Consider the following 17,399-nt stretch of genomic DNA (forward strand, 5'->3'; position numbering starts at 1 on the left):
GCTTTTTTAAATTTGCTTTAAACTAATGCTTGTCAGGGAATCCACCCCAATAAGAACAGTTAAATGAAACACCATGCGTTTGATAATAAAAAATGAATTAGACTCAATCCAGTGTAGTTAAGGGAACACACAAACCAATGTAATCAGTGCAACAGACTGGGATTTATTATAACTAGTAAATCTTTGATGCTGTACATTAGGCTTGTGAAATGATTTGGGGCTTGAAAAGCAACACAAGGCTGTGCAGATCTTTATCGTTCAGTTTCAGTTCTCTCATCAAAGAGGAGACGTATTCAACTGATGATGGACTTGCAAGGGAATCTTTCAGCAATGGTGACACTTCTGTTAACCTACAAAACAAATAGTGTTTAGCAGCACTGCCATGGATCATAACTATTAATTCAACAAATTTAATAAAAATAACAACTACAGAAAACCCAAACTTAAAAAGAGTCACATCATTTGATAGAGGAGCTTATTTCAATGTTAGAACTTTCTTATTCCTTACATAGGCAGACTTGGCGACATATTCTTTGAATGTACAGTAATCCCTCTTTACCTCAGACCACAAATACTTTAAATATTAAAGTCAACAGTAGCCTATGAAAAACATTACATTAAATGTTGAGTAAACTAACTTTTCCATGAAATAATGACTTATATGCAAACTGGAAAAGTCTAAACATGTGTGATTGGGCTGGTTTTAGAGGTCACCCATCCATAGACCTGTGGCTCAAAGGAAAATGGGTTATAGCGGCAGCTCAGATTAACCTGTTCTAATGTTTCTCTAGCTTAATCTATTATTTAACTGCTCTCAACAAAAGACAACAGGCCAATGGCACACCTGACATAAGGCAAAGAGAAGTGCGGATTCAAATTATTCATGAGGGGAAAATAACAGGCTCTCTGCTGAGAAACAGATTGAAAGCCTCAAATGAGCCCCGAAACCTTAAAAAGATGAGCAGACAAAAACACAAAGCCTAAAACAGACTGTGATTATTGAATATAAAAATCATAAAACAAACAATATGTTTTAAATAAAAGCTTTGCTATGAATATAGATGTTGTTTTCAGTGTTCCATGTGCTCTAAAGATCACAGCAGGTTAGTCTCTATTGTCAGAATAGCCTTGCCTGTAAAATATAAAAGAGGTCAAACATTGAAGCTAATTAGACAAATAAAATAGACAATTGCATTTATATGTCCAATGTATCATGGATATATGGAACTATTGACAAAATACTTTTTCGGCCATATCTGCCAATAAATTGACATTTTGAATGTTTTCGCCATCGACCCGAAAATTTAAAACAGGCCAATAAATTATAAATCCTCTGGTTGAACCACTTCATTCTGCTCACAGTTAAAATGTAGTACAGTACTGTGTCTTTCTGTCATGATCATTCACTTACTGCTATTAGCAAAACATTGTTGATGTAGGTACAGTATGTAGATATTTATGAATGAGTAAATAATAGAAAAAAAAAATTTGTCTTAAGACCTGTGGCTATTGAGAACACTTTTCTGGTGTGCTATGGAAGTACATCTATAAATTGTTTATTTATATATTATATTAAAATTTTAAAGAAACTTCAATTAGTGAAAAGTATGCTTGGTACATGATTTTCAGTGGAAAAAAGAACAAAATGTTACCTTGATTTACGCAGTGAATGTTTTCAAAAAGAAGCACATAATTTCTATATTAATATTAAGATACCGTATATCGGGCAACATATTAGTTATTGTTTTCCAATGTTAAATAATTATTGATTATCAGCCAAAATGTATATATCAGTGCATCGGCATCCCTATATAACATAACTATGTATTCCGAGGTGTACATAATGGAGCATTCTGTTTTTATTATCTTAGAATGACATTTTTTTTGTTTATGAAATATGCCATGTTATAACAGTCACACACATAAATCATGTATGGGAAGGGCGTCTCTCTTTAACCAACTGAATCAGATTTGCTCGCTCGCATGAAGCGTATACCTAACAAACTATCTGTTTTTAGACGAACAAACTCCCAAAATCATGCAGCCAGTCAATAATAAATCAGAGTTGTGTTTTTAGGCAGCTCTTTAAACGGGGAGTGGTTTACTCTGGGTTGTGTGATGGCTCTTCAGGTGGAATGTTTCCCATGCTCCTACTGCAACATCACGGATCCACAGCAATCAGGCCGTGATAAGATATAAGCTTATGTTGACACAGACAGGGAGCAGCACGGAACTCTCTTCAGAGTTTAGTAGCTCTGTCAAGCGTTCATAAACCTGAGGGAAGTCATACACGCCACCTGGCACAGTACAAACATGATTTTGTTGCCATTTTATACCACACATATTATATTACTTGACATCAATTTCCTGATTTCTTTAGAAAGATTTTAGCATTCGATCAATACTATCAATGCTAAATCTGAGTAGTTATAGTGATTTCAACCCTTAAAGCCTTACGGGACAAAACTCATCATTCATAAGCTTTCCTGTATCTAAATTGGAAGAATATGTTGCTAACAATGGCACGGTCATGGTCATAAGGGGCTTTGAATACAACCGTCTGCCAAATACATTACTGTAAACATCCCCTCTAGAATCACAAATCTTTATCAATTAGACAAACATTAACTTGAAAAAAGCAAAGGCTTCCAAATCATACACGCACAGACATAAATCACATGTCTTATGGCTTTGCAGAGTGTGTGTTCCTGGAGAGAAAACAATGCTCCCTGATTTCCTCAGGACTGTTCCTGTCCACTCCTGTTAAAGTCAGGCCCTCCAGCTGTTCATCTCCCTTCCACATACTTTCACTGTCACAGCACAGCAGGCCACCGAGATGCCATAAAGCCCCAATCAACAGCCGTCATCAGATAAACCCGAAGCATAATCTCCAATAGCAATAATCTGATCCTTTATATGAGTAAACGTTAGCTAAGGAACAGTTGTGCTGACCTCAAATGACAAATACCAACACATATGGCACTTTCCCATGCATGAGCAATGGAGAAAAACAAAGCGATGGCAGATAATTTTAAGCTCAGCAATCCGAGACAACTGAAAGATATCAAATATGTTCACTTGTAAGCAATCTGAATACATATGCCGTTTTGAGATACTTTATGATGGGTGGGGAAAAATTGCCAAACAGTGGATAAACAATGGACAGGTTTCCACAGAATATTGAATTTTATTTACATTTTTTAATTTAACTTCTTAGTAGTGTTTGCAAGTGCAAGCATTACTATTGCATACTCTATTGCTTTCAACAAACCTTGTGACTCATCCCCACAATTTTTGTGCTATGGACATGACCGATATCTCAAAATATATTTTTTTGCAGACAGGTCTTTTATTCATTTTCTAAGTGATCGGATCAACATTTTTATTTGGAATGTGATCAACTAAACACTGACAGAGCCATATGTGACAACCTAGAGATCTGACAGTCATGGAGACTTAGGACTGGACTCTTTATTTTTTAGACCGGTAAGTAACCACCCAGAAACCACCCACCACACCCTGGCATTGTGGTGAAGAGTTTTACATGAAAAAATAAACTCGTATTTTTTTTTTAAGCAAATCGTATTTTTTTACTGTCTTTATTTGATACTTACACTGAAAGAAGAACCACTGCAATTAAAGTCCATTCAGGGCTTTTGTGAATTATATTTTTGTTTGTGAACCTAGAATATAAAAACAACAATTACTAGCATCATTAGCAAAAATACACTTAAATGGCATTTATCTATTATAGACACCAGTCATTAGGACTTGCACCATACAGGGAAATAAACTGAAAATTTAAAAGTTAAAGGGAAATTTCACCCAAAAATGTAATTCTGTCATCATTTACTCAACCTCAAATGTTCCAAATCTGTATTCATTTCTGTGAGAAAGATATTTGAAAGAATGTTTGTAACCAAACAGTTCTGGGGCACAAGATTTATTTATTCTGTTGACGGATGTAGGATAGTCAAAAATGCACCAGAAATGTTTTCTACCATTGTAATTTTTCTACTATGGTTTCAAGGGTGCCCCAGATCTGTTTGGTTACAAGCATTCTTCCAAATATCTTGCTTTGAGTTCATCAAAACCGAGTAATCTACACAGATTTGGAACAATTTGAGGGTGAGTAAATGACACATTAAGAATTTGGGCTTTAATCAGTGTCTCTCAATGTAGTTGAGGTGCTTGGATTTGGCGGCTGTCAACAGGAGAAACAGAATTCCTGGAAGCAGGTTCAATCCGAGGGTGAAGTACCCCTTCAGTAACATGGTAAATCACGTTCATAGTGTGACACACTACTTCCTGTTGACACCACCTCTAAAACCAATTACAATTTATGATCCGTGAAACTCAAATCTTCATAGTTCAGGACAAAGAACTCTATTGACTATTTGAAAGACAACCATAAACACTGAGTTTAACAAGAAATGATTGTTTGGGAAAGTGGAATGCACGGACACAGGAAAACCACAGAATTCCTTTGAAAAGCAATTGTGCATAACATTTGCAAAATATTCAGTATGTAGCTCACCTGAAAGTCCTGACCAAATTATTGATGTCATTGATGACATCACTCATTGTTAGGCGCAGGGGTCCAAGAACATCTCTCAGACTTTGGAAAGACACAGGGAGGCTAGAGTTAAATATCAAACTGAATGTAGTTATTGTAAGTTATTTATACTAGCTCCTATGAATTTGTATGACTTTCTCTTGCTTCAAATTTTGCAGGAGGGATACCATTTAGTTTAGAGTCCCAGAGAACAAGTAATGCATATCTTGATTGCACTGCATGTCACGCCATAAATCTAAATTTGTATATATAATCAGTGAAGACAAATTTCTCCCAGTGTCTGAAAAAGTTCCTATTACACCGATTCACAAACAGCTTATTAACACTGACCTCCTGCTCAGCTTCTCCACAGTAATGCGTTTCTGAATCAGGTGCTGTGCATGTGAATCCACTAAAGGAAGAGGAGGATCCTTTCTAGTGCCCTGCAGGACCATATCAATGAAAAACATAAGCAGCACAAATTAATGAAATGCTAACAATTTCACATGATGTCCAACATGCTTGGATGCAGCACCCACAACAGGACTGCTTAAGTAACTACAGACTAAATCAACAGGGTACATGCCAGCATTTAAAATATATGAATGCCATGGCAAAAAATGACAAACTGCATTTAATTTAAATAAAGATCATCTTTTTGTCATAAACACAAGCCCAATAATATTCCTTTGTATCAAGACTATTATGGTTTCCAGAAACTAAGATTCTAAAAACATTTCTGTTTTTTTCAAATAAATTGAAATATCAGGTGAATGAATAATGCAATATGTAAGGCACTAAAATGATTAACTGAAAAGAAAGAAAATGTTAATTAAAAGTTAAATAGATAATATAAAGATCTATATAAAATAAACAAATAAATAAATGACAAAAGCGCATAACAAAAGATTTACTAAAATTGCCATGAAAAAAGCTAAATCTAAATATTAATACAACAAACAATAAAACTGAAAAAATAATCAAAACTCAGGTACCATTGATTCATAAATAAAAAAACACTGTAAGCTGTATACTTTTTTTTCTAACTTTTTTTGCCAATGCTGAATTCATTATTGTTACAATCAGTGACCAGAAACACAAAAGAAGTTCATGACGTTCGAAAAAGAAATGATATATTTCTCACCTCTTTGTCTCCTCTCCCTTTGCCTGAATCTTTCTCAAGATCCTCAGCCATAACAAAAACTCCTTTATAAAACTCCTTTACTCTCAGCTCCAGGTGCTCTGTCTCTTGTCGCAGCGTATTAAAATCAGGAGCTGCTGCACACGGTTTAGTCGGACCTCTTAAGCCATCCTCCACCTCAACCTCATCCAGGTCATCTTCATCCAGTTCCTCTTCTGCTTGTGCCTTAGAATCTGTTTCTGAGCCGTAACCAGAACCATATAGAAACTTCATGGTTTCCTCAGTTTTCCATTCAACAAATGTTTCCCTTAGACGCTCTAACAGACACATATTGATGGCTTTTAAAGCTAACTTAGCTTTATTATGATCCTTCAACAGGTCTTTGAGGCCTGCGGCTCCTCTCTTACTCATGCCCACCTGAGTGATGTTCAGGCCGCCAGAGGCAGGGGTGGTGTTTCCAGTCTCAGGCTGTGAAGGGAGACTAGTCTCTTGATGGCTGACAGTGTGACCACCTTCTAGATTACAATGTTTCAAGAGCTCCCTAGTTCCTTCAACATGGGAATTAACGGATTTAACTTCTGTACTAGAAATCTCTGGGTCTTTCTGTAGTGGAGATCTATTTTCAACGATATTTTTGCTGTCTGCTCTTTCAGGAAATGCAGCTTCATTTTCTTCACAGCTTGGCCCATCATTGTCAGTATGTCCATCTTTCTTTGGCAGTTTACCCCAGTGTACCTGTGCATGTTTATGAGGCTTGGTAATGACACTTGAGACAAAGTCTTGCTCAGTGTCACTGCTGTCACTTTGACCAAAGGGAGGTGAGTCCGTTAAAGGCTCAGCAACTTCTTGGAAAGGATTCTCAATGTTGGCGTTTGTTATAGGCTTGTCAAGCAACTTTACTTCCTTCCCTGAGCTGCCTCTGTGGAGATAACGTTTTATTTTATGTCATACACATACAATCCACCATCTCTTCCACAAGAAATTACAAAATAAAACATTGCATACAAACCTGTCACCTTCTTTCATAAGCTTAATCTCAGGAGGCCTATAAAAGGGAGAGGGGGTTAAAAGAAAAATTCAGAGTTCACATGACATGATATTTTAATATTTAAAGTCTATTATAAAATTAATCATTTTAAAATAATTAATCTGATTAAACTTACGTTTCCCCCTTTCTGAGCCAAAGTGGAGTTTTTGATATCTGAAGCTCTAAACATTTGGAGGCTTTGTAGCAGAAATTACTACAAAAGTACTTAATGAGATAAATACAAAAGGAAATGTTGACAAAGTCATTTGTTTCTGTTTTAACTACTAATTAAATAGCAAAAAAAACAATTGTTTTATACCTTACGCTCTGTGATATCAAAGACTTTATTGGTCTTGGTGGATATTGTAAACTGTTGGGTGGGGACCTGGAATGCATTTAAATTAAACTCTAGTTAAAGAAATATGTAATTAAATCAGATATACTATTAAAGGAACAGTTCACCCAAAAATGAAAACTATGTCTTCTTTCCATCACTCTCAAGTTGTTCCAAATCAGTATACAAATTTTTGTTCTGATGAACACAACGAACGATATTTGGAAAAATGCTTGTAAGCAAACAGGTCTGACTACTAGAGTAGGAAAACATTAGTTTTTAAATTTCTTTGTTCTTTTCAACATAAAATACGGTATTTTGAATAATGTTGGAATGCAGTTCTGGGGCACTTTGACTACCATTGTAATTTTTCCCACTGGAGGGTGAGTAAATGATGATAGAATTTTTATGGGGGGGTGAATTGTCCCTTTAAACATGCTGGAAGAAAATGCTCCTACGTTTTTGAGTTTATTTGAACATAGAGGATATCCACACAGTTTTGCAATGGACCGTTCTTCCACTGTGTCTTTGTAGTTGGCAGGAGTGATGTGCCATACCTATAGCAGAAGATAAAAGGTCACTCTTTTCAGAACTTGTAACTCTACATTATGACTGCATACAATTCTTAAATATGCTTACACAGCTGATGACGAACTCCTCCGTCATGTTGTCCTCCAAGAGTCTCTCAACAATCTGCAGTGCTTTGCGCTCAAGTTCCAGCTTCAGTCCAAGAGTCTCTCTAACAGCCTCTCTCCTGTATAAAATCACAGTTTAATATTCAGTTCAAGTACCCACATTGAACAAATTGTAAACAGATCATACAGTGTATAAAACTATCCTTATTGATTTCACGCGGCTGAACTAGAGCTAATATTATTTTTAAAGTTGCGTCAACTCACCGTCTCTCTTCATCTTCAGCTGACCTCACTTGGGAGCTTTTCCCATCTAAACTCAGAAAAAGAAGAAAAAGATGAGTTATCCATTTTAATTGTTGCATTAAGTTGTTCATAAACTCCACATGACTCTTTATATCGTACTTTTCTTCTTTGGTTTTGAGGATCGGATATTTCGAATCACTTCACAGTCTTCCATGCTCTCGTTCAGTCAAATCAAAAACACTTCCGCGTACGTCACTACACTACGGCAGGTCGCCAGAGACACACTTAACTCCTCCACCGTTCCCGAACATGCGGTGCTGATTATTCAAAATATAGCCGTAAGTACATCAGCGTTTTGCCACTTTTTTATTTGTATCGGTAGTTGTACGTACAAATAACAAAATAATTACTTAGGAATGCTTATAAAATGCTACGCAAATACACGGTCTTCCGTCAAACAGTTGATTTTAAGAAGCCAGTCGTACAACGATTTTTAGCTCTTTGGCTAATAGCTTTAAAAATCAGTTGGTAAACAAACAGTGTCACGTTGAATCAACGAGAGTTAAGTTATGAATCCATTTAAGTGAAGATTATTCTTCCTTGCCTTTGGGTCTGTTGTGTTTGATCGAGAGAAAGAGCTTGACAGTGACTTGCTCTTCGTCTCTTCATAAAGATGCAATGATCGATCGAAATAACGTCACTGTAGTCTCTGTAACAAGTTCCCATATGCGCATCGCGTCTCAGTGACTGATAGCAAACGTTATTATAACATGATCATTTCTTCATGCAGAGAGTCTTGATCATAGAAGACGTTTGCGATGGCTCTGGAACAGCTCATTGATGTAGTCCAGAGATGTGTAAGTGTGTAAAAATGCTTGAATTAGTTCAATATTCCCAAATTGTTAACTAAGACAGTGGTTCTCGAACTTGTTCGATGTTTCGTTAAACTTTTAATTAAACCAAATACATATTCAATTAAACATTGCTGGAACATCAATTCTTTTGGTTGGGGGTATTATTTTTCTGTTTGGTTGCAAAACATTTATGAGAAATTTCTATATTTCCTGAAATGCCACAAAAACTGTGGCCCTCATGCACCCATCTTGGGGGCCCCCAGTTTAAGAACCACTGACCTAAGGCATTCACAGTTATGTGTTCTGTATTTTTATCCAGCAAGCAATCAAGGATGAAAGCTTCCCACCAGAGGACTACGATTTATTCCTTACTGCAGGAAGGACCTGCATAGAGCAAGGTGACAGTGCACAAGTTCTTAGCATTCTAGTTGATGAGGAGAACAAGGTGAGGAGGATATCATCTATAGTGTGGTGTATGAAGAGTGATATTGATAGTTGTATGTTGTTAACTTTCGACATTTCTTCTTTTAAAATCTAAGAAAATTGTGAGATGTATGGGCTGGAATCTGCTGGGTCCACTGATACAGATCCTGTTGAAGAAGGAAGACAAAAACCTTCAGCACTGTCATGCAATTCTGTCACACTTACTGGAGGTGTTTTCCGTCTTATTCTAAAACTGTAATGAGCGATTTGGTCATGAACAAATGGAGGTTTCCATGCTGCTTTTAACTTTGTAAGCAATGTTGTTTTGTGAAACAGGTTTCAAGTCCTAAAGAGCTGCTTATAGGCTTGCTGGAGCAGGTAGAGGATGCTGACTCCAGTTCTATTGCTGACACAGTTACCCTTCTTCTCAAGCCACTACAAAAAGGTAAATGTTCTTTATGTTCTCATTGGCATCTGAGCCTTTTCAACTAAAATATAGGTGAGAGAAGGGAAGTGAAATTGGGAGATTGGTTGCAAAACCTCACTGCTAGATATTGACTGATAGCAAACTGCAGCTAAATTTCATCTCATCTCAATTTTAATCTCATTCAATCAATACATAAAGCTCTGTCGTCTTACTCTTGTCTTAAAAAGTTAAATTTTTCATAAACTCTAAATTCCTCTTTTTTTCCTCAAATTTTCATCCTGAAACCCCACACAGTACTGCTTAGGATGGGTGTAAAGAAGGCTTCATCCGTGGGCATGTCTCTGTCCACGCTGCTCAGTCAGGTGGTTAGACTGCCGGTTCCCATCACCAAAGAGCAGGAGGAAGACGATGTTTTCGGCTTATGTCGTTGCTGCACAGCACTTCTAGAATTTGTGAAGCCCTTTGTTCTAGAGATCAAGCAAGTTGTCAAGGATAACAACAGACTATCGAAGGACAATGAGCTCAGAGTGGAACTGCTTAAGTTGTAGGTGTCTGATTATCAAGTCTTGCCAGAATCATAAGATTTACATCATTACTAATTAGTTTTTCTTATTTAAACCAGCTGTATGAAGAGTTTGAGTGAACCGCTTCTAGAGGTGCTGTTAAAAGATCCAAACATGCTCCAGAAGTCCCCTCTGAGAGAATTTGCTTCGGAGATTCTGGTAAAATAACCCTTTTCTGAACTGTAATAAAGTTCTGCATGCAAATGAAATATATACACAAAACATATGAGTTCCTGTATTTAAACGCAGTTATACTGTATTGTATATTATGTTCCATGTCTACAGGTTATTTTGTCAAATATTGGGGAGTCACTCCTTGATTTGTTAAGCCGTAATATACTGAAGAGAAAGGAGGTACAAGGCTTTCTTGAAGAGGAGGTCAGATATCCAAAAGAGTCATTGGCATGCATATCTCACCTACTCTTTGTGCATCATATTGGCATGGACATTTTTCCTGCTGTACTCAGGTACAGTGTAATATTGATAAGCAGATGATAACTGCTTACATGTTTATAAATGTAACTAAAACTTTTATCTTTTTGCTTTTTTTTGTAGTCCTGTTTTTATTATACAATGCAACATGGAATATGTGGAGCTTCTGTTAAGCAGGTAATGATGGAGTTATAACAAAGGAATGTGAACATAAATGTATGTTTGAAGCTCATTTCTTTTTTTTTCATTTCAAAGAACTGAAGAATCACGTTTGCAAAAAGGATTAGTAAGTGTTTCTTAAAACATTACAATTTTGTTATGTAGACTGAACCTTCTCCTTATTGTGACAATGATGTAATGCATCCTATTACAATATATTTTTAATTTCTTTATACAGGAATTATATGAGAAAAGTCTTGTTGGAGTTGAAGATAACAGTCTACCTGTGGATCTGTTGGAGCTGAAAATATTTTTCAGCGTTCCACAGGTACACAAAACTGAGCTTTATCATTCTTCTTTTTTTACTTATTTAACAACAGATTTACATATTTGTGTTACGTGAGCTCTGATATTCTAGTTCTGATTTGTTTAATTTTTCTTTTAGAACCTAGTTAAAGTTATGACATTGTGTCCAGATCAGACTTTGGTAAGTGAGTTCTTTTTAGTGGATGTCATTTGGGAAAATGGATTGACAGGAGTGTTTGTGCTACTGTTGATTTTTACTTGTTTCTGCAAACACAACCACAGAGAACTAAAGGCCTTAAAGTGTTCCAGCTGAGTATCGACAAATTCAGCACGGAGGCCAAGTACAAGTTCTTCAGGTGAGCCCTCTCTCACACCAAAATCTGTTAGTTGCTGTAACGCAAGACACAGAACAACAATGCCATCGGGTGGTACTATACTGTATTTTTTTAATACAAATGCACTTCCATTCCATCGTCTAAAACCATAACTCTATTACTAAAAAATTCATGGCCAAGCCTTTCCAAAGATGTCAGTGTTGATATTAGATATCATTGTTATATATTGGCTATGTTTAATATATGCCCTTCTGTCTTTCAGAGGCATGTTGAAAACAAGTCACCATGCAGGGGTGGAGGGATATTTAATCAAAAACATCAAAAATCAGATTGACTTTTCCCTTAAGGTATGGTAATAATAATGCTTTGTACTAATTAACAGTTAATATTCATTAAAATATGTATTGAACTTTCATTGGTTGTCTTTATAATTGTTAGCCGTGTAACGGTAATGATTGGTTCCTGGGCAAACATCTGCTGCCTCTGCTACGACTAGTGCTGTGCCTTCCAAAGGGACCAGAAACAGACCTTCTGCAGAACTTAGACAGGTGACACCCTCTTTACAAACCATTGACTCATTCTCCCAGTCATACTTGCATTTAAAAAATACAATTGCCATATTGTTATCTGTATCCAACAGGATCATGGAATCACTCAATCTCCTCCGATACATGCTCATCAGAGATAAAGAATGGGAGAATGAGGTAAGCCAATACTTTTCTGTAATTACATGACTCTGTGATCTCGTATGAACGTCATGTGATATTTTACAGACAGGAATATGGACTGAGCTTTATAAGATTGAGGATATCTATCTGAAGCCGCTGCGCACTGGTCTGAACATGTCTAAAGCACATTATGCGGCTGAACTGAAGAGCACTAAAGACAATAAGAAGCTCAGTTCAAAAGGTAAACTATGTAAAAGCTAAGTGTACACTTACAGTATTTTATAGTAAAATTAGTACTATTGTGTGTTTTTATAACTTCATGTATTTGGCCAGGTATGATGATTCATTTTGTATTCAACAGACTCTAAAACACCCACTTGCACAGTAACCGTCGGCAATGAAAAGCTACCAAACATGTCACTGGAAATGCAGATTCAGGTACTTTTTTTGTGTATTATACAGTGGAGAAGAATTTAATTCATTGTTTGTATTGATCTGAATCTGAAAATGTAATACTCAAAGACTTGCGGCTTTGTTTTACCTCAGGTTTTGCAGTCAGCTCTCTTCACATTTGACTTGATAGAGAGTGTGTTGGCAAGAATAGAGGAGATCATTGAAACTAAGGACATACCCTTGTCATGAACCCACAGTGTCAGGCTCTGATGTAAGACTGTATTATCCATAAAGCTAATGCTGTCATACCGGATCCTCAAAGAGCCCTGAACCAATCAGAAGGGAAAGTTTTCTGATAGCTTTTGGTTGGGTTCAATCTATGGACTAAATGTTATTCATTTTGGACAAGTTATACACATCTGAACTCCTATTTCCTTCAATACTGGCAACAATCACTGTCTTTTGTAGAATTAAGAATTCAGCAGCATCTATTATAATATAAACATTATTTGAATGTTTGTTATTAACTTTTTTATGGTGAAGGACTTGATCACTTGATGGATAGCATTGTATAGGTCTGTTTGTACATGTATTCTGAGATTAACTTAGAAAGTGAAATATTGATCTTTCAATTGTGTGACATGACGATAAATGTTTATTATTATTTGCCAACACTTTGAAATGTTCCTCTCTGTGTGTGTCTCATTTACATAAAACATTACCTATCCAAGAACATTGCAGGTTAAAAAAGAAATTTAAATACTTGACAATTATGTTGCTCTCCTGTTCTATATTTTTTGTTACATGAAACAATCCAAGCTTTGTATGAAATGTATTCCAGATGCATTTTTCCCCTATATAATTGAGATTCTAAAATAAAAATTAAAACATACAACCAGTCCAGTAGTTTTTAACACAGGCAATCAGATATAATCTGTAAAAATATTTATGGGATATAAACTCATATACCTTCATAGGGTAAAAAATTAAACTACTATAAAACTGATTCTCGAAAGCGATGCAAGAAACAAAAAAAATCATAAATACATCAACTTTGTACAGTAAAATTACAAATAATTGTTTTTCCGTGTAACATGCACATGAAAACAACATGGATTTACATGAATGAAGCTGTCATGTCACTGAAGAGTGGATGCTGCAGTGCCATGTCGGCAGTTATTCTTGTTTCTGGGTTTAAATCTAAGAGTTTATCCAGGAGGTCATATATTTCATCAGGCACTTTGTACCAACCCATCTCCTGCAGCTCTTCATCACTCCTGAGTGACCCACTATTAGCTGCACTATCTGCATCTGCTGGGTGATGTGACACTTGAAATTCAGCAGGAAGTGACCCATCACACGTTCTTAAACCTCTCAGAGTCTCACAGAGAATCCTCAGGTTTAGTCTAGGGAGCTCCTGGCTGCACACTATAGATTTGCCTGCATTCAAACAGATAAAAAAATACCATTTACAGTGAGCTTTAAGTGAAATTAAACAAGAAAATAAGGCAATATACATAGTCCTTTAACTAATCGGAGAGAGTCTGTAGACAACGACATACCAAACTTATTTGCAGCTTCTATTGTTTCTTTAGATCCTCGAATGGTCATGATTTGAGCTAGAGCAATCAGATCATCACTGGCTTTGAAAAACGGATATCTGCCACTCAGCAGAGACAGTAATATAACACCTGCTGACCACATGTCAATAGCTGTGGAGAGATATGATGTATCAATACAGATGATGAGCCTCATTTAGCACTTTTTAGAAACGTAACGTAAACTGGAAATCAACACCACATTAAATCTGCAAATAATATGTATTGCATTGGTCAGCTTTACCTGTTCCCTGGTTGGGGCACTTAGTAAGGACTTCAGGTGCCCTAAAGCCAGGGGTACCAGCCCTAGGAGCTACCTGCTGTTTCCTGTTTAAAAAAAGAAGCACTTCACTGAGCACACTGGAAAATTCCAATGATATGACTTTTGGAGCTTATGAAGGGTGTGTACCTAGAAAGGCAGATGTTACAGATGCGGTCAGTCATGTAACAGCTGCAGGTGAGAGTCTGACAGACAGCGGCGGGGTTAGGTTTCTGAGCACTCAGAGTCAGAGTTACAGGGGTGTCTTTCTGCCTCTGACCATTCAGCGGTGCTCTCACAGGGACTAAACGACGTTTTGTGGAAACTATTTTGCGTGGGACTGCTTCCTCTTTGTTCGGCTTTAACAGCTGACCCTGAAACACATTTTGACATGTGAAGGAAATCTAAAAATGATTAAAGATTATAAGATACTGTGAGTGTGAAGACACACTAACCTCAACCTTCTCAGCACTGGGCTTATGAGAGTTTGTATTGTTTAAGTTTCTTTCTCCAAATACACACCTTGACTCCAGCAGTTCCTTTGAAACGAAGAAATTTGTTTTAACATGAGTTCTTTATTATTACAATACTTTACTTTTTCCTATATGGGTTTCCTTATCACTATACATTTCATTAAGCCCATAAGCAATAACAATAAATAAAGAAATTAAATAAAATAAAACCAAGTGGCAATCTTGTAAGAGTGTAAACTTTCATAACCAACAACAAATAGACCAGTGCAGACACCTTGGTGAGTTTAAAGCGTGAGGGTGGGCAGGATCTTTTAACAGGTGCTTTAGTGCTGGAGTGGACGGCAGGATTTCTGATGTTGGGTGGTAAAGGCACAAGTTTCTGTTTTCCAAGTGAATCCCTCAACATCCCTGAAGACCCACCACCTTTATAAGCTTTTGATTTCACCACCTTTAGCAGTTCTATTTGGGTGTCTGGAGTGCCCTGCGCCAGACCAAAGTCAACTAGAGCATACCTGCGAGAAAGGGAGACACTTTTTCTAAATTTCATTTTTCGTGTATAAATGTTATACATCCAGTTTTTACATGCAGTTCATACTAAATGAGACTACAGGGGACATCGCAGCATCACCTGATAAACAGTAAAATGGCTAATAGTGAATAAAATATTGAAAAACCTATAGCACATTTTATTCCCATGTAAAGACTGTAACCCCAAATCGTGATTTGTTAATTTACTATTATCACTGAATAGTGGTGATTGTTTGTAAACCTGACAAGAGAATGTACTATAACCACACCATTGAAATATCAGATACGTACTCTTTCTTCTGTCGATTATACAGGAAATTTGTCGGCTTGATGTCCCGATGGATGATGCCAAACTTATGAATGTGGCTCAGAGCTTTGAGGAGATGGAAGATGTAATGCTTCACTTCCTCAAAAGCCAGTGATCCAGCAATTTCCTACAAGGAAACCTTGGGTTATTTAATTCTACCATTATCATCACGATGTGAGTGAAAAGCAGTGGAATTGCAGTCAATACCCCAATAGCTTGATGCTCCATGTATGGCATGACAATGACCACATGATGCTCTTTCCTAAAGCAGTAAGTGACCCCCATCACATTTTCTGTCCCTCTGTGAAGGGTGAGGTACATTGTCAAGTTCAATTAAAACGAAAGTAATAAGGAAAATCTTATTTGGAATCTCTCTGACATAGAAAACATAAAAATGGGTGACAGATCCAAGGTCGTGGGTTTGATTCCCAGGCAACGGACAAGTGATAAGAGGAAGAAGATACGGAAGGAAAGCAACCACTCACCCAGCAACAGTCAGGCACTGGAGTTCAGCAGCAATGCGCATCGGATGACTGGTGGGAATCAAATGCTTTAACGCAAACATCCTTCTTGAACCGTCATTCATCTGCGCTTCGGCCAAGTATACGGAGCTGAAAGTACCTGTTAACAAAACCATATTATTTAACTTTTCATTCCTTCAAGTCAATCAGCAGAAGGTAAATGAAAGTCATATACTTTCTACAAAAGCATGACATCAATGCAGATGCTACATATCTGTCATTTTGCATTTCAAACAACTAGTATGTAAGCAGCACTAATGTGATGACAAACCTTCTCCGATTTTGTCTACGATACGAAAGATTTGTGAAAGCTGTGGCAGGACTTCATACAGGTTTTCAATATCCATCTCAACGTCATCTAAAACAAAACATAGAAAGATAAAGTTTCCGTTGTGGAAAATCATCTCAACAATTATAATAAAATACCATTCTGAAAAGAATTGATTTTAAATAATTGAAATGAATACATTTTAAATTGAAATAAGACATGTTAATAAATAATCACTCAGAAAAACATTTACAAGGGTCACTCACTGGGGATTTTGTTGTTGCCTTTGTTTTTCTCAACGTTTTGCAGGCTTTTTCTCTGTTGATTTTGCATATCTTCCATTTTTTGTTGTTAAATTAATCCCAAAATAATATGCAGAGCTGAAAATATGTCAATGTAAGGTACATTAGAAAGTGTACACGGTTAACGTTACTGTTTAACGTTACAGTTAACTTAACGTTAGCTTTTCTGTAAAACAGCTCAATTGGTAAATTATATGATTTATTCAATTGCGTCTAATAAGACCAAACCGTTAATTCGAACATATCATGTATAAATATCCAATGCACAGTCAAGGTCAGACATAACAAAACAACATAACTTACCCACGTTATTGTTTTTCCCTTCAATGAGTTGAGAGTAAAAACCGGTCACAGCGTTACTTTACCTTTTTAGGCTCAAAACATTATCAGCTCACGGTTTATACGATTTAAAGTCCCATTTATGTTTACGAGAAAAGCCGGTATTTTAATACCTCTGTATTTTGTGAGCTCTTTTCTTTCTGACGACTTCCAAGTTAGGCGCTAAAATTGAGACGTGCGTCACGTGACAACGTGACATTAGGTTCATCGTTGCTTACAGTATTTAATCGCTTTTCATATATTTAGTGTGTAGAAGTTGTAGATTCATTTTACTACAGGGCAATTTATATTTAAGTCTATATATTATTT

The 17,399-nt window shown here is 36.5% G+C and overlaps 3 protein-coding genes across 3 annotated transcripts; 1 reads left to right on the top strand and 2 right to left on the bottom strand.

The window, feature by feature from the left end:
• Positions 1–142: 142 nt before the first annotated feature.
• rpap2 (RNA polymerase II associated protein 2) lies at positions 143–8,223 on the bottom strand. Its single transcript, XM_056744537.1, has 12 exons — positions 8,095–8,223; positions 7,957–8,002; positions 7,697–7,811; positions 7,516–7,614; positions 7,043–7,108; positions 6,860–6,948; positions 6,706–6,741; positions 5,700–6,615; positions 4,907–4,998; positions 4,538–4,618; positions 3,615–3,683; positions 143–350 (listed from the first exon to the last, which is right to left on the bottom strand). The coding sequence occupies exons 1-12, from the start codon at positions 8,147–8,149 to the stop codon at positions 197–199; spliced, it is 1,818 nt and encodes a 605-aa protein (XP_056600515.1). The 5' UTR covers positions 8,150–8,223; the 3' UTR covers positions 143–196.
• Positions 8,205–13,390, top strand: glmna (glomulin, FKBP associated protein a). The gene is made up of 19 exons (XM_056744538.1): positions 8,205–8,273; positions 8,726–8,792; positions 9,109–9,234; positions 9,329–9,442; positions 9,549–9,657; positions 9,934–10,183; positions 10,262–10,361; positions 10,488–10,669; positions 10,758–10,811; positions 10,890–10,920; positions 11,032–11,121; positions 11,239–11,280; positions 11,382–11,455; positions 11,697–11,781; positions 11,873–11,982; positions 12,075–12,138; positions 12,208–12,343; positions 12,464–12,540; positions 12,649–13,390. Exons 2-19 carry the CDS (start codon positions 8,754–8,756, stop codon positions 12,742–12,744), a joined length of 1,779 nt encoding a protein of 592 aa, XP_056600516.1. The 5' UTR covers positions 8,205–8,273; positions 8,726–8,753; the 3' UTR covers positions 12,745–13,390.
• Positions 13,391–13,533: 143 nt separating this feature from the next.
• Positions 13,534–17,377, bottom strand: cdc7 (cell division cycle 7 homolog (S. cerevisiae)). The gene is made up of 12 exons (XM_056744539.1): positions 17,055–17,377; positions 16,716–16,829; positions 16,453–16,539; positions 16,146–16,281; positions 15,868–15,961; positions 15,645–15,787; positions 15,100–15,337; positions 14,808–14,891; positions 14,503–14,726; positions 14,338–14,420; positions 14,058–14,207; positions 13,534–13,935 (listed from the first exon to the last, which is right to left on the bottom strand). Exons 2-12 carry the CDS (start codon positions 16,789–16,791, stop codon positions 13,613–13,615), a joined length of 1,638 nt encoding a protein of 545 aa, XP_056600517.1. The 5' UTR covers positions 16,792–16,829; positions 17,055–17,377; the 3' UTR covers positions 13,534–13,612.
• Between the last annotated feature and the right edge of the window lie 22 nt (positions 17,378–17,399).

This window comes from Triplophysa dalaica, chromosome 3 (genome assembly GCF_015846415.1).
Source record: "Triplophysa dalaica isolate WHDGS20190420 chromosome 3, ASM1584641v1, whole genome shotgun sequence".
NCBI lineage: Eukaryota > Metazoa > Chordata > Actinopteri > Cypriniformes > Nemacheilidae > Triplophysa > Triplophysa dalaica.

Bases quoted from the DNA above. Each gene is read 5' to 3' on its own strand.
- rpap2 (XM_056744537.1), bottom strand. From the start codon at position 8,149: ATGGAAGACTGTGAAGTGATTCGAAATATCCGATCCTCAAAACCAAAG. The intron at 7,812-7,956 runs GTGAGTTGACGC...GATTTTATACAG, and splicing joins GCTGAAGATGAAGAGAGACG to GAGAGAGGCTGTTAGAGAGA. The intron at 6,616-6,705 runs GTTTGTATGCAA...TTATCTCCACAG, and splicing joins CTTATGAAAGAAGGTGACAG to AGGCAGCTCAGGGAAGGAAG.
- glmna (XM_056744538.1), top strand. From the start codon at position 8,754: ATGGCTCTGGAACAGCTCATTGATGTAGTCCAGAGATGT. The intron at 11,456-11,696 runs GTGAGCCCTCTC...TCTGTCTTTCAG, and splicing joins GCCAAGTACAAGTTCTTCAG to AGGCATGTTGAAAACAAGTC. The intron at 11,782-11,872 runs GTATGGTAATAA...TATAATTGTTAG, and splicing joins AGATTGACTTTTCCCTTAAG to CCGTGTAACGGTAATGATTG.
- cdc7 (XM_056744539.1), bottom strand. From the start codon at position 16,791: ATGGAAGATATGCAAAATCAACAGAGAAAAAGCCTGCAAAACGTTGAG. The intron at 14,208-14,337 runs GTAAAGCTGACC...ATCTCTCCACAG, and splicing joins GTGCCCCAACCAGGGAACAG to CTATTGACATGTGGTCAGCA. The intron at 13,936-14,057 runs GTATGTCGTTGT...GTTTGAATGCAG, and splicing joins AGAAGCTGCAAATAAGTTTG to GCAAATCTATAGTGTGCAGC.